Raw genomic sequence first — 12740 nt, 5'->3', positions numbered from 1 at the left:
AACATGGTATCAGAGCTTTTCTATGTGCAAGAGTAGATTTTAGTTTCCTTATTTGAGAGATTCAGGGGGGCAAATAAACTTTATTGTAGTTTTTTGAAAAATGAAGTATGCTCTTCTCTTGCATCTTTGGATGATCCTAAGAATTAGAAAAGTTTTGACAAAAACAGTTTTTCTCTAGGGTTTCAATCTCAAATCTGACAACCAACTTGCATATTTGGAGTTTTCAATCAGTATTGTAGGTTCCAGCATACCATTGATGGACTTAGGAAGCTGATCTAGCATTTTCATGTCATATTTTGGTTGCTGGGGGTTGGTTTTTGATTTTTGGAGCCGTTTTTTACAGTTAAAGGCATCCAATTTACACTACAACAACATCTTCTATACATCAAAAAGAAAAACGCTTTCTGCGTTTTGTTCGCAGTCCCAAAAAACCATCTGGGTATCTTTTATATTTTGCATGCAAGCTGTATATTTTGCAGAATCGAGCATGCAAAGCTACAGCCATACCCCTCTCCGTTGGCAATTGCAGATTTGAATGTAGTTTTCAAATGTCTCGTTCTTGCTCATACGGACTCCGATTTTGATGATTCTTGTTATGAACTTGGCTATTTTTTTGTGCTCTATCCACTAGTGGAGTTGTTTTTTGATTTTCATGCATGAATTCTTCAGAAATTGCAGATTCTTAGCCATGACTGTGCACAGTTCTCGTTTTGGAAACTTCGAAGGATCATAACTTTCTCATACGACCTCGTATTGAGGCGATTCTTTTTTTGAAAGTGCATGATTTTTTGAGTAGATCGCAGTGGTGCTGTTTTTTCCTTGATTATTGTGCCCAAGTTTCACTTTTAGCATATGCTCTTCATGAGGAGGCCCTGTCGGTTTTTCTTCCGTAACTTGAGCATATGGATGTATTTTTTCGATCCAAAAAATGCATCAGAAAGCTGGTTCTAAGACGAAGATGATGGTACAGGTTTTTTTAATTTTTGCTACAGTCTGGTTGCCTATTTTGGCAGTCAAAGCCAGATGTTCTATTTTGCCTTTCGGGAGCCATATCTCGCTCATTCAGACTCTTTTCTGGGTTCACCAGATATTGTTGGAAAGCTGGTTCTATGAGTTATTCAGTTGCAGAGGTCTTTTATCCAGATTCTGCTTCAAGTTCTTTCTCCTTCGAGTTTTGCACTTTCGCACTCTAGCGGATTACTTGGATTCTATAGGTCCTGGAATCTCTTCTTCTGTTCTTTTGGCTCACTCTTCTTTTTGAATTCTGAGCATTGTATGCTTCTATTCTGTTGCATTCCTTTTTTTGTAAACGCACTGAGATAAAGTGCCTGCTTTTGCATATCTGGGATCTTGTACACCTTGTGTTTGTTTGTACTCACACTCAGTTATAAAGTGCCATGGGGGGTCATGATGTTTTTCCATTTTGTGCTCATCCACCTTTGTCAAGTGAATTTTTCTTCCACGACATTAGCCCATGCAGTGTGTCAGTGACACCACCCTTTATCCTGTGCTTGTACTTCTATTGCACTATTGGTGTTCCTGATTCTTCTTCTTGTAGATATTTTTGGCTTTGCATTTCAGTGTTCCTGTCACCCCTCTCCCTGTTCAGCATTATGGGGGGGTTCACTTGTTGTTCTATGCTTCTTTGGTTGATGGTTCGTGCCTTCTATTTCCATGGAGGTTCTACAGATCAACATTTTGACAGAGTTTGCAGCTTCATGCTTCAGAGATGCTTCATGCTCTTTTTTGTTCCTCTCTTTGGGACATTTCCTAGATTGGAGGCTTAGTTTCCTTCATCTAGTTCTTTTTCTTGTATTGGGTACCTGATCAGGCCTTGTTGCTGGGAGCCATTTTCTTGCTTTCATAGCTTTGCTAGGTTAGCATCCACCTAAGCTTCGCTTATGGTGGGGTGTTAGTGTAGTTTTTTTATTTTTTCTATTTTTCTAGGTTTTTCCTACACTTTTAATAACCTCGCTTAGGTTAATAAAGCATGTCTTATTAGGTGAATGGTTGTGAGGTGTCACCTTCCTACATGTGAGCATCCATTAGCTATCTTAGGAAGATACTTTGTTATCTTTAGTTTGATAGATGGTTGCTCCTCATTGGTTGGTGTTGCCACCTCCTCCCTCTTCCTATCCTATATAAGCATGCTACCTGGCTTGTATTTGTATCTCTTGTTTTTGCATCCTCTTAATGCTATTTTGCTTCCAGCATTTGCACTACTCTCTTGGAGACTAACTCTATGATGCTATTTTGATTTTGTATCATTTGCATTCATAGTTTAGATATTTACTCTTTGCACTAGTTTTCTGGGTTATTAATCTTATCAGATTCTAACACCTTACACATCTACTATATGGACATATACATATAAAAAATCTTTCCTCTAGCATTAGACATCACCAAAATTTAGTCCAGTCAATGGTTTAGTTTACCTCAAACACCTAGGGCCATAATTCAATTGAGAAAACAAACTCAAAGTATTAGATTAGAGCTTGTTTCTCACCATCAAAGGTGTATCCTCTCTAATGATTCCATTTAAGTTTGATTTATCCTCCTCCTCACTAGGTCAAAGCCTTCGCTAGATAAGTAGTTTTTGATCTAGTCATCATAGACATTCAACATGTTGGTGTTTTTTTCTTACAATCCTCAATCCTAAGGATCTAGCGATGAGATTAGGGATTTAAGCCATAAGACTTGCACTATTAATAAATTGAGGACAAGAAAAGGAAATGAACAAGGCTATAAGAGCCTTTTGTACTTCAAGCTCCATAAGGCTTAGGAGGGAATTTCTAAATGGAGACCTAAATGAATGATCAACATATGATGAATAATGAATTTAAGACCTATGAATGTGGATGATTCTTAGACATATGAGCAATGTGTGTTTCATACTTTCCTAGGCTCAAACATAACCCCAATGCATTAAATTTATCTCAAAATAAATAATTTCAGCATCACCATCCCAAACACATAAAGGTGTTATAGTCAAAGCTCTTTCTAATGCAAGCTCTATATTCTTTAAACACAATGAAGATACACGGTTTGAAAAAACTTAATAAAAGAGAAAAGTATAGAACAAAGCAAAGTGATTTAAATCATTATATGTTTCCCCACTAGATTTGGGAAGTATTATTGCCTAATGCCTAATCCGTAGGGTGTGTAATTAAATCTTAGGTTATGAATGCAAATTCAAATAATATATTATTTCAAATCAGTGGGCCCTTTAAAATTACTATTTGACATCAATTCAACCCCTCACGCTACTGCACAATCAAACTTATAGATCCATTTTGTCTCTTCTGACTCACAATAACTTGTACACTATGCAATCCCTTCCTTGAAAGAAACACTTTAAAATATATGCTTGATACTCATTTATTCATAAGAGAATAGAAAAATATAATTTAGAGACAATTTACACAACACTTTTATTTAGTTCTCATAAACCAGTTAACGCAGGAATGAGAACCTGAGTATTCACTCCTTATTAAAATTATCCAATCCTAGGCAAAATATTGTCTATTCTATTTGTCTCAAATTTAAACCCGTTAAAATGAGAAGAGAAATGACAATAGAAAAAGAATAGCCTTCAGAATAAATTATGTACTAACACTTATCCATTCCTCACAATATGATTTTCAAAAAAATTTCTTCTTCACATTTAATATGCATTCCTTGAAGCTTCATTTCCAAATCAAGATAATTTCATTTTAAAATTTAATAGTCTTTTTGACACCTAGTATCTTAAATAGACTTCATCACTTTTCCTATTATCTTATTATTTATATATTCTAGCACTTGCAACCATAAGAGGTGCAAGGGAACAACCAATAGGTAACTTTGGATTAGGTGCATTTGATAATTGCTTATAATAAAATTTAATCCATTGGGAATCTCTAAATGAGTAAATTAAGTAGCATTTTAATTTATTAATATAAAATATATGTCAAGTGTGATTTGGCCCTTTGTTGAAATGGTGGGGCTACAAGGACTTTTCTTAAATCCAAATGGGTCGTGTGTCACACCCCTTCTATACTATCATTGCAGACTTCGATATTAAAGTTCTATCTGACTCTTATGTGGACGTGTTAGCCCTTAACTAATATTTCAAATACAACACTTTAGTATATGAGGTAATTGATTATACCAAATAGTAATAGTTACTTACTTACAATGATGATACTTTCAAGTGTCTATTTGATGATTATGATTACCTTCACAAATTACTCTTAATGAGTAAATATAATTGCTTCCATAATGATATCATATGACATGCCTTCAAATGAAGATGTTGACTTGTTTATATTAGAATGTAATGCGACTTATGATTTATTGATTATACTTACCCCATGCATGTGTATAGCGTGTGTGTCTATTTAATTTTTTTGTTTGATGTGCTTGATGTGGTTAAGGGAGGAAGTTGTAGTCACTTGTGAGTTAGGGTCTACATGATGTACAAGTGTGTGCATCAAGTTGGTGTACAAAAAAGTGGACAGCCAATAAAACAAAATTCAAATTTTCAATGACTCAATCAGGTTATTTAAAAGTAAGTAATGCAACCAAGCTTGGTAACCAAGCCTGGCCTTATAACATTAAATAAAAACTTGATCCACAAAACTTGATCGAGTTTTACAAATGTATAATTTTTTTAAAAAAATGATTGCAACCTCAATCTAACACCCAAAACAATACAAGCAGATCTTGAGGAAGATAGAAATCTTAGCACTCGATCATGCTTTAGCATCTTTGAAGGGATTTTCACCATTTTTGACCATGTGACCCTGTAAAGAAGGTAATTTTGCATGTTTTTTATTTGTTTTTATTTCTATTTTCTTTCATTTGGTTTTATTTGTTAAATAATTAAGGTTTGTAATATATTTTTGTTTTGTTTATAATTTTATTGTCAAATGCATCAAAGAAACCAAGAAAACGAGTTAGACATAAAATATCTCCTTCTACACAAACAATGCAATCAACCCACGAAGCACAAAACCCTCCATTGACTATGGGGTAGCCACAAGATCCTCTTCCCACTACAACACACCCACAAAACCCTCTACCTGTTGGGACACATACACAAGACCCTCTACCTAGTGCAACATATGCACAAAACCCTCCACTAAGTGTTCCCCTTCAACAACCACGACCACCTATAAACCCTTAGTGCATACCATTAGATCATGTAAATGATAAGAAAGAGAACAACATCAACCATGTTACACAAAACACTATTGGAAACTAAAATTTGAGCAATTGTTATGTTGTCATTGACATCAAACCTATTGGGAAGATAGAGTGTCAAATCTACTAGAGAGACATTTACTAATAGTGTAGAGTGTCATATCATTTGATTGATGAAGAAGATTTGAAAAGAAGAGATAGCAAGGTGAGCTAGTAAGTGTTGATGAGTGATGAGAAGTTAAGTATCGTGGAAATACAATGGGCACTTGATAAGTTAGTCCTTGACAAGATAATATGTTGTTCAATCAATACATGAAGAGAAGACAATTAGATGAAGCTTATATTTGAAACAAGTCAAAAGGATAAGCTTGATTGAGTATCAGTATTGGTCAATTAATGAAGGAGTTGAAGCAAAAGATTAAGGAACTTATGAAGAAGCCAAACAAAACAATTCAAGTTGAGGGTTACTTATTGCCGAGCAAATGCATGAAGAAGTGTTAGTAGCGACTGAGCATAGTCATGGCTAAGTGAGTCTATTGATGCCAAGTGAGAAAGTATAATGTACGTCAAGTAGAAGAACACATTGATTGTCAAGTGACATCAAAAGTTATAGATTGAGAAAGAATTGAATTTGAGGCTGACACAGTTAGAATTTTGAAATAGTCAAGGCACATTGAAGATAAGGTTTGGTGAGCTAGCGTATTTAATGCACGAGGAGAGTTTGTTAAGTGATCAAAGGCAAGGATTTGATCAGAAGTTTCTAGAAGAAGGAGGATAAAAAAGATGGAAGGATTTGATGAATTTGACCTAACCCTAAGATCAACAGTGATGTTTAAGCAACAAAAGATCAAAATTACCTATTTAAGGAGGTATAAGAGATGTTTTCCAAGGTTGGTTTATTGTTGATTCGTGATCTTAAGGAGAAGCTATGAAGAGAAAAACAATAGAGGTGAAGTGATGGAGATGTAAATGGAGGCCAGTCAATGAACAAGCAGATGAGCAAATGAAGATCTGAATTTGTGAAGTGGGTTGTACTTTACAGATCTTTGGTGGATCCTATGGATCTGGGAACATTTTTTTTTACATTGGTCTTAACTCTTCTATGAGATAGCTTTCTCTATCATCTCTTAAGCTTCTTCCCTTGTAGGATTTTTTTTAGCTTCTTCTTAGTTGAGTAGTTTTTGTTGGAGTTTTTAATATTGGTTTTCTTCTATTATTGGCTTCATTTTGAGAGCTTTTCTAAAAGTTTTTAATGGGGCCTCTTCTTCCATTCTCCTCTTAAGCTTTTGTTTCTTTTTTTGTGTTTCCCACTTTAACCCTTCTATTTGCAAATATAAATTTTCTCCACTCAAAATAATAAATTTTTAATAATACAAGATGGTGTTATAATACTGTTATTAAAATATTTTAACATTTGATCAAATTTATAGTTTTTAAGAATATCTAATATGATTTTGAAATATTTTCACATTTATAAACTTTTTTCATTAATACTTTTAATTATATCATATTTTAATATAATATATAGGAAAATATAGCATTTGCATTATAATAATGAAAATAAAACATAATGATATACACACAATTTCATAATATGATATTGAAAGAATTGAGGCTATTACCTTCTTGACTGCCATGCAATATTTTCGAGTATGACTTGATGTTACTTTGGCACAAAATTAAAATATTTTAATTTTTAAAGACTTTTTGTTAAACATTTGTGCTTGTAGACAATAATTGTTAACCATTTTTTTTTCCATTTGTATAATAAGAATGTAAAATATATTGAGGCCTAATTATTTAAATATAAAATTACTTTTTAAAAAAACTTAATAAGTGCTTCAAAAGTAATCAAAATATTTTTTAGACAATTATTTTTTATCACTTTGAAGATCCTTTTATAAATATGATAAATACATGGGCTAGTTTAGAAACTTAGGCAACGGATTGTGATAGTAAGAAATTTCTCTAATGATGAAAATAAGATTAAATCGCTATATGATTGCATGGTACAAAATGATTAACACGTAATGTACATACATTAAGAATGGGTAAAAAAGAATTATAATTTTAGAATGTGTGAAACAAGGTAAAACTGTGATCATATAAAAGAGGGTACATATAATAAAATGTATGAATGTGATAAAACAAAAAGAGAAATAAATAGAAAAAAAGGAAAAAAGAAGAAGAAAAAAATGATTAACATACATCTAATAATGAATTTTAAAAATATTATTAAAAATTATAGTTATAATATAAGTATTTACAATCTATAAATAGTTAAATATTTATAAATTTATAAAAAATATTAAAATAAGTATTTGTAGAGTTAAAATAAGTACTTTAGAAACAATACAAACCACTATTTTAAAAAATTAATACAAAGATTAATAAATATGTTCATAAGGAAATGTACTACCAAGAAATAAGCATAATAGATCACCAAGTGTCTATGCTATTTTAACTTTCCTTAATTAACATATTTAATCAATAAAAAATAATTTTTATGTTGATAATTACTTTTAGTTACATTCAAAGCAATACTTAACTAATTAATAGTATTGTAATGATATATGAAAATTGGTTTTATAGGGACGAGGAACCTAGGTTCAAGACATAAGAAGAAGAAGGAGAAGAAGAGGAAAGAAGAGGGAGAAAGAGGAAAGGAGGATAGGGTGCATAAGAAGGGGAAGAAGAAGAAGAAGAAGTACAAGGAGATGAAGAAAAATAGTATGCAAAAGAACAAGGTATATCTTGCTATCGACTAACCATTGCATTTCTTTTAGGTGCAGATGCTACTTAATACTATAGAAAACAATATATTTTAAGGTTTTAAATATTTTTTTCCTACTCTTTGTAAGAGAAATAATGTTATCTACTCGACAACAACATGAAAAAAATAACTAGCAAAAGTGACAATCGATAAATATTAGTGGCAAACATAATGATTAGTGAGGACTAGGGGAAATGCAAAGTGGAAATAATGACAAAACTAAAATGAATGACCATAAATGTTTTGATGATCTTTCATTGATTCTCCTAAACTTTGGATCGTCAATTTAAACATGCATATTGTCTTTCTTTTTTAAATTGAAGCATGTTAGCATACATAGATATTGGCATTGCTGCCTTTATATAATGGATTACAATGTTATGAGTAAGCACACATCTAAATTAGAAGCATCATTCAACTAGGGGATCTTGCCCAGGGGTCAAACCTAGCCCAACTGCACTTCTGAGGGTTTGAACCTTGAAATAACACATTCCCAAAAGAATAACGATTTTTCAATCAAGACATTTATAATAAATGAAGATTTTGGAAGTATTATACACTTTATCTTCTCTATGAGAAAGATACCACACGATAGAATTTCAACCGTTGACTTCTAAAGTGAGAAGCACTTAGTGATAGTCAATACATTTATGAAAAAGTTGTTTTTGAGTGCTTAAAAGTTGGAAGGCAAGTTTCATGAGATAAGAGCAATGTAAAAATCTCTATTCCATCCATAGATTTTTATTATAATTCTTAACTAATGATCGTGCTAAAGTCAAGTCTTGCTTAATACAAAACTTTGAGATAAAAAGATGAAGTCTAAATAATTTGATGAAATACTTCTTATCCAAAATAAAATTACTAATTTAAATGGTATGGATGTCCCTCACTACTTGACTCCAAGCAGAAGAGGTGCACATGTGAACGAATCAAATTCCTAAACCCTCCATAAAAACAATTACTTAATTAAAAATCCTTAAAAGAGAACAAATCTCCATTCGAGAGAAATATCTCCTTAATGCAACCAATCAAATCAAACCAACCTTGCCGCAAGGGATACGTCGAGGCCCGATCGAGACTGAAAACGAGGTGGACTTGACCAGGCCATTGACGACATCTGTTTACAGCAAGACCGTGGCCGTCTGATAGACGCAAAATTGGAGCGACACATTTTCTGTTGATCAAAACAAAACAGTTTCTTTGATTATCTCCAGTTAAATACTGAAACAAATGAGAAGGTTTCTGCTTAGCCAAACACAGTAGCTATGGATGTTGCATGGCATTTATTCTTTGTTTTCATGGTGTTCATGTGGGTAAATGTCATTCAAGCACAAGAACAGAGTAGTACAGTGCTTAGTGTGTCTTATAATCAGCTGAATTCTTCTGGATTCAAACCCAGCGATAGAAAATACCTGGTTTCTCCAAATGGGATCTTTTGTGCGGGTTTTTATAATTTGACAGCAACTGGTTATGCATTTGCTGTGTGGTATGCCAATGATTCACAGCGGACTCTGGCATGGACGGCGAATTCAACGACTTTAATGGGCGCAAATTCATCTCTAATCATAGATGAGAAAGGATTTTTATCAATCATAGACGAGAAGGGGCTGAGCACTTGGAGTCAGGATGGCTCTGTTCCTGGTCCTGCATCAAACCTCACATTGCTTGATACAGGAAACTTGATCCTCAATCCATGGCAGAGCTTTCTCCAGCGACCCACGAATACTCTTCTTCCAAATCAAAACTTCACCGCCAAAGACGGCAGACTGGTTTCCAGATCCACAAATGGTATTTACGGCACTGGTAATGACTACTACTATCTTTCCTTGGACGAAAAATCCGACAAAATCAGCCTGTATTACAACAAGGAAGGGCAGCCGGAGAAACATTACTGGCAGTCAGATGGCGGTTTTCCGGTAGTTAACCTGGACGACAATGGATTTCTCAACACAAGCAGCGTGGATAAATCTAATCTGATCATGGCTTCCGACTCCGGCGATGGCTTCCGCTTGAGAAGGCTCGTTTTAGAGAGCGACGGGAACCTTCGGATGTATAGTCGTAAAAAGGATCCCCCATATTCTTCATGGGTTCTTGTGTGGGAAGCGGTTTCAGAGCACTGTACAATCCATGGGTACTGTGGAGAGAATTCTGTGTGTAAGGTCAATGAAATTTGGCAACCGGAGTGCCTGTGCCCACCTGGTTTTGTGCAAAGCCATGGCGACAATCGAAGCTGCAGAGCACTTGCCGAGATCAATGATCCCTCCAATGTCATATTTGTGCCGCTGGATTATGTCAATTTTCAGGGGCCGAATTCTACAGATCTGCCGGTCACAAGATTACAGGACTGCAAGGATTCATGCAAGAATGAGAACAACTGTATGGGTTTTGCACACGATCTTGACAAGGGGCATTGTGTCTATCAGTTTGGCAAATTGATGAACGGATTTTGGTCCCCTGAAGCGCACACGCGCATGTATGTGAAGGTCTCTGGGAATGATGAACAGAATATTAAGAATAAGAACCCCTTTAATGGGCTCTTCTCGGTAGTCCAAAATGTTTGCCCTTCTCTGATAAAACTAGCCTTTCCCCCGAAGGATTCAGACCACACAACCCGAGATCTGGCCATAATCTGTTCCTTATTCGGCGTCGAGCTTCTGTGCGGAGTTCTTGCTTTCTGGGCATTTCTGAGAAAGTATTCCAGATTCAGAGACCTGGCCCGAATTTTTGCCCTAGATCTGATGCCCTCCGGAGGGCCCAAGAAATTCACATACGCGGAGCTGAAAGCGGCAACGAACAATTTCAGCGACAAATTGGGGGAAGGAGGATTTGGGCCCGTGTACAGGGGAATTCTGCCGGATCAGAGACAGATTGCTGTGAAAAAACTCGAAGGGCTCCAACACGGGGAGCAGCAATTTTGGGCAGAGGTCACCATTATAGGGCGGATTCATCATCTAAACCTTGTTCGAATGTGGGGCTTTTGTTCAGAAGGGGAGCACAGAATGCTGGTATACGAATTCATCCCCCATGGATCCCTAGACAAGCATCTGTTCAACACAGAAGGAGCAAATGTAATGGATTGGGGGATCCGATACCGCATAGCTTTGGGGGTAGCCAGAGCCATTGCTTACCTCCACGAAGAATGCCTGGAATGGGTACTCCATTGCGACATTAAACCAGAGAACATTCTTCTGGATGAGAGCTTTTGCCCTAAAGTTTCCGATTTCGGACTGGCTAAACTGGTCGAAAAGGAGCGCAGCCTGAACATGTCCACCATTAGAGGAACTCGAGGGTACTTGGCGCCGGAATGGTTTGAACTGAACCCAATAACCGCAAAAGCAGATGTTTACAGCTTTGGAATGGTGCTTCTGGAGATTGTAAGCGGGAGGAGGAATATGGTTGCAACCAATTTGCCCAATTCGAGTACGGACAGCGGTGAGTGGTATTTTCCCGCCTGGGCTTTCGACATGGTTGTGATTGATAAGGTTGTGGGGGAGGTAGTGGACAAGAGGCTCGTGGGAGTAAGAGAGAATCGGAGTCAGTTGGAGGCGGTGGAGAGAATGGTGAAGACGGCGTTCTGGTGCATTCAGACTCGGCCAGAGGAGAGACCTTCCATGGGGAAGGTCGCGAAGATGTTGGAAGGTAGTGTGGAAGTCGAAAACCCACCGAAGCCTCGACTTATGTCCGAAGTCGATGGAGATGCAGAGTTCTCTTATAGTGGTGTACAATCCATCAAAAGATCTGCAGTAAGCCGCCATTGATCTGCCCAAATCAGGTAATCTATGGAATCCGAAGGTTTATTTCTGTGAGTTGAATCTTACATGTTAAACCGAAAAGACTTCGGGTCAAGGACAAATGACCTTTAGCAATGAGGGTTTTAAGGGTAGAAGATTTTCTGAGCTTGTCCTGGTAAAACATAGTCTCTTGTTTTTAAATTATTGTTTTTTTTGGAGTGGGCCAAGCTACATATACTAGTAGGTGAGGGTGGAACTTATGATTTCTTATCCCGAGTTTACGGGCGGGTGGGTGGACTCTCCTGTTATGTTTTTAATATTCTATATCATTATATTAACGTATTGCTACAATTTTTTAGTACAAATTTGACAGGGTGTCATATGCCTTTGTACAGCGATTTTTAAGTAACATATTTTAGTCAATATATGAAATCATTAAGACTGTATATTATATCACTATATTGGTAAAAGATTGGAGATCTATTTTTTGGTTCAAGAATCAATTTGGCTAATTTTATGGGTGCTAGTTAATCTCCAGAAAAAATGCAGCAAGGACAAAAAAAAGTCAAACATGATTCTTTTTCAAATTCACGAAAACACACCGAAATTTTCTAAAAAATTTTGTTGTTTTCGATCACAAAATATACAGATCATGAAGATCAAATGCTGAAAATTTCAAAAAAAATTTGTTGTTTTCGATCACAAAACATACAGAGCATGAAGATCAAATGTTGAAAATTTCAAAAAAATTCATTGTGTTTTTGTTTTTTTGAAATTTAGTTGATGGTGCAATTTGTAGGGAGGATAGCCGCGTCCAATTTTATGTCGGTAGACTTACACTTAGCCTTACTAGTTAGCCAATAGTACGAAATAACTAGTTACAACGGAGTGGTGTTTATAAGTATGAATCCAATAACTTTTGACTATATTTTCATAAGAATTTCCTATGTTATTTCTTAAATATAAATTCAGATTCTTGCAAATTGTATATAACTATGTGATGATAAATAAATATTTAGTATGTAAACATCATGGAATGAGTTAAGATGGGT

The 12740-nt window shown here is 35.4% G+C and overlaps 1 protein-coding gene across 1 annotated transcript; it reads left to right on the top strand.

The window, feature by feature from the left end:
* The first annotated feature begins 8741 nt into the window (after positions 1 to 8741).
* Positions 8742 to 12053, top strand: LOC149575272 (G-type lectin S-receptor-like serine/threonine-protein kinase At1g34300). Its single transcript, XM_089815063.1, has one exon. The coding sequence runs from the start codon at positions 9223 to 9225 to the stop codon at positions 11713 to 11715; it is 2493 nt and encodes an 830-aa protein (XP_089671189.1). The 5' UTR covers positions 8742 to 9222; the 3' UTR covers positions 11716 to 12053.
* Positions 12054 to 12740: the final 687 nt, after the last annotated feature.

The sequence above is a fragment of the Cupressus sempervirens genome, chromosome 2, assembly GCF_028749045.1.
Source record: "Cupressus sempervirens isolate cs-2001-9-10 chromosome 2, ASM2874904v1, whole genome shotgun sequence".
Lineage (NCBI taxonomy): Eukaryota > Viridiplantae > Streptophyta > Pinopsida > Cupressales > Cupressaceae > Cupressus > Cupressus sempervirens.
Note: the sequence above shows the minus strand (reverse complement) of the source record. Positions and strands in the feature narration are given on the sequence as shown.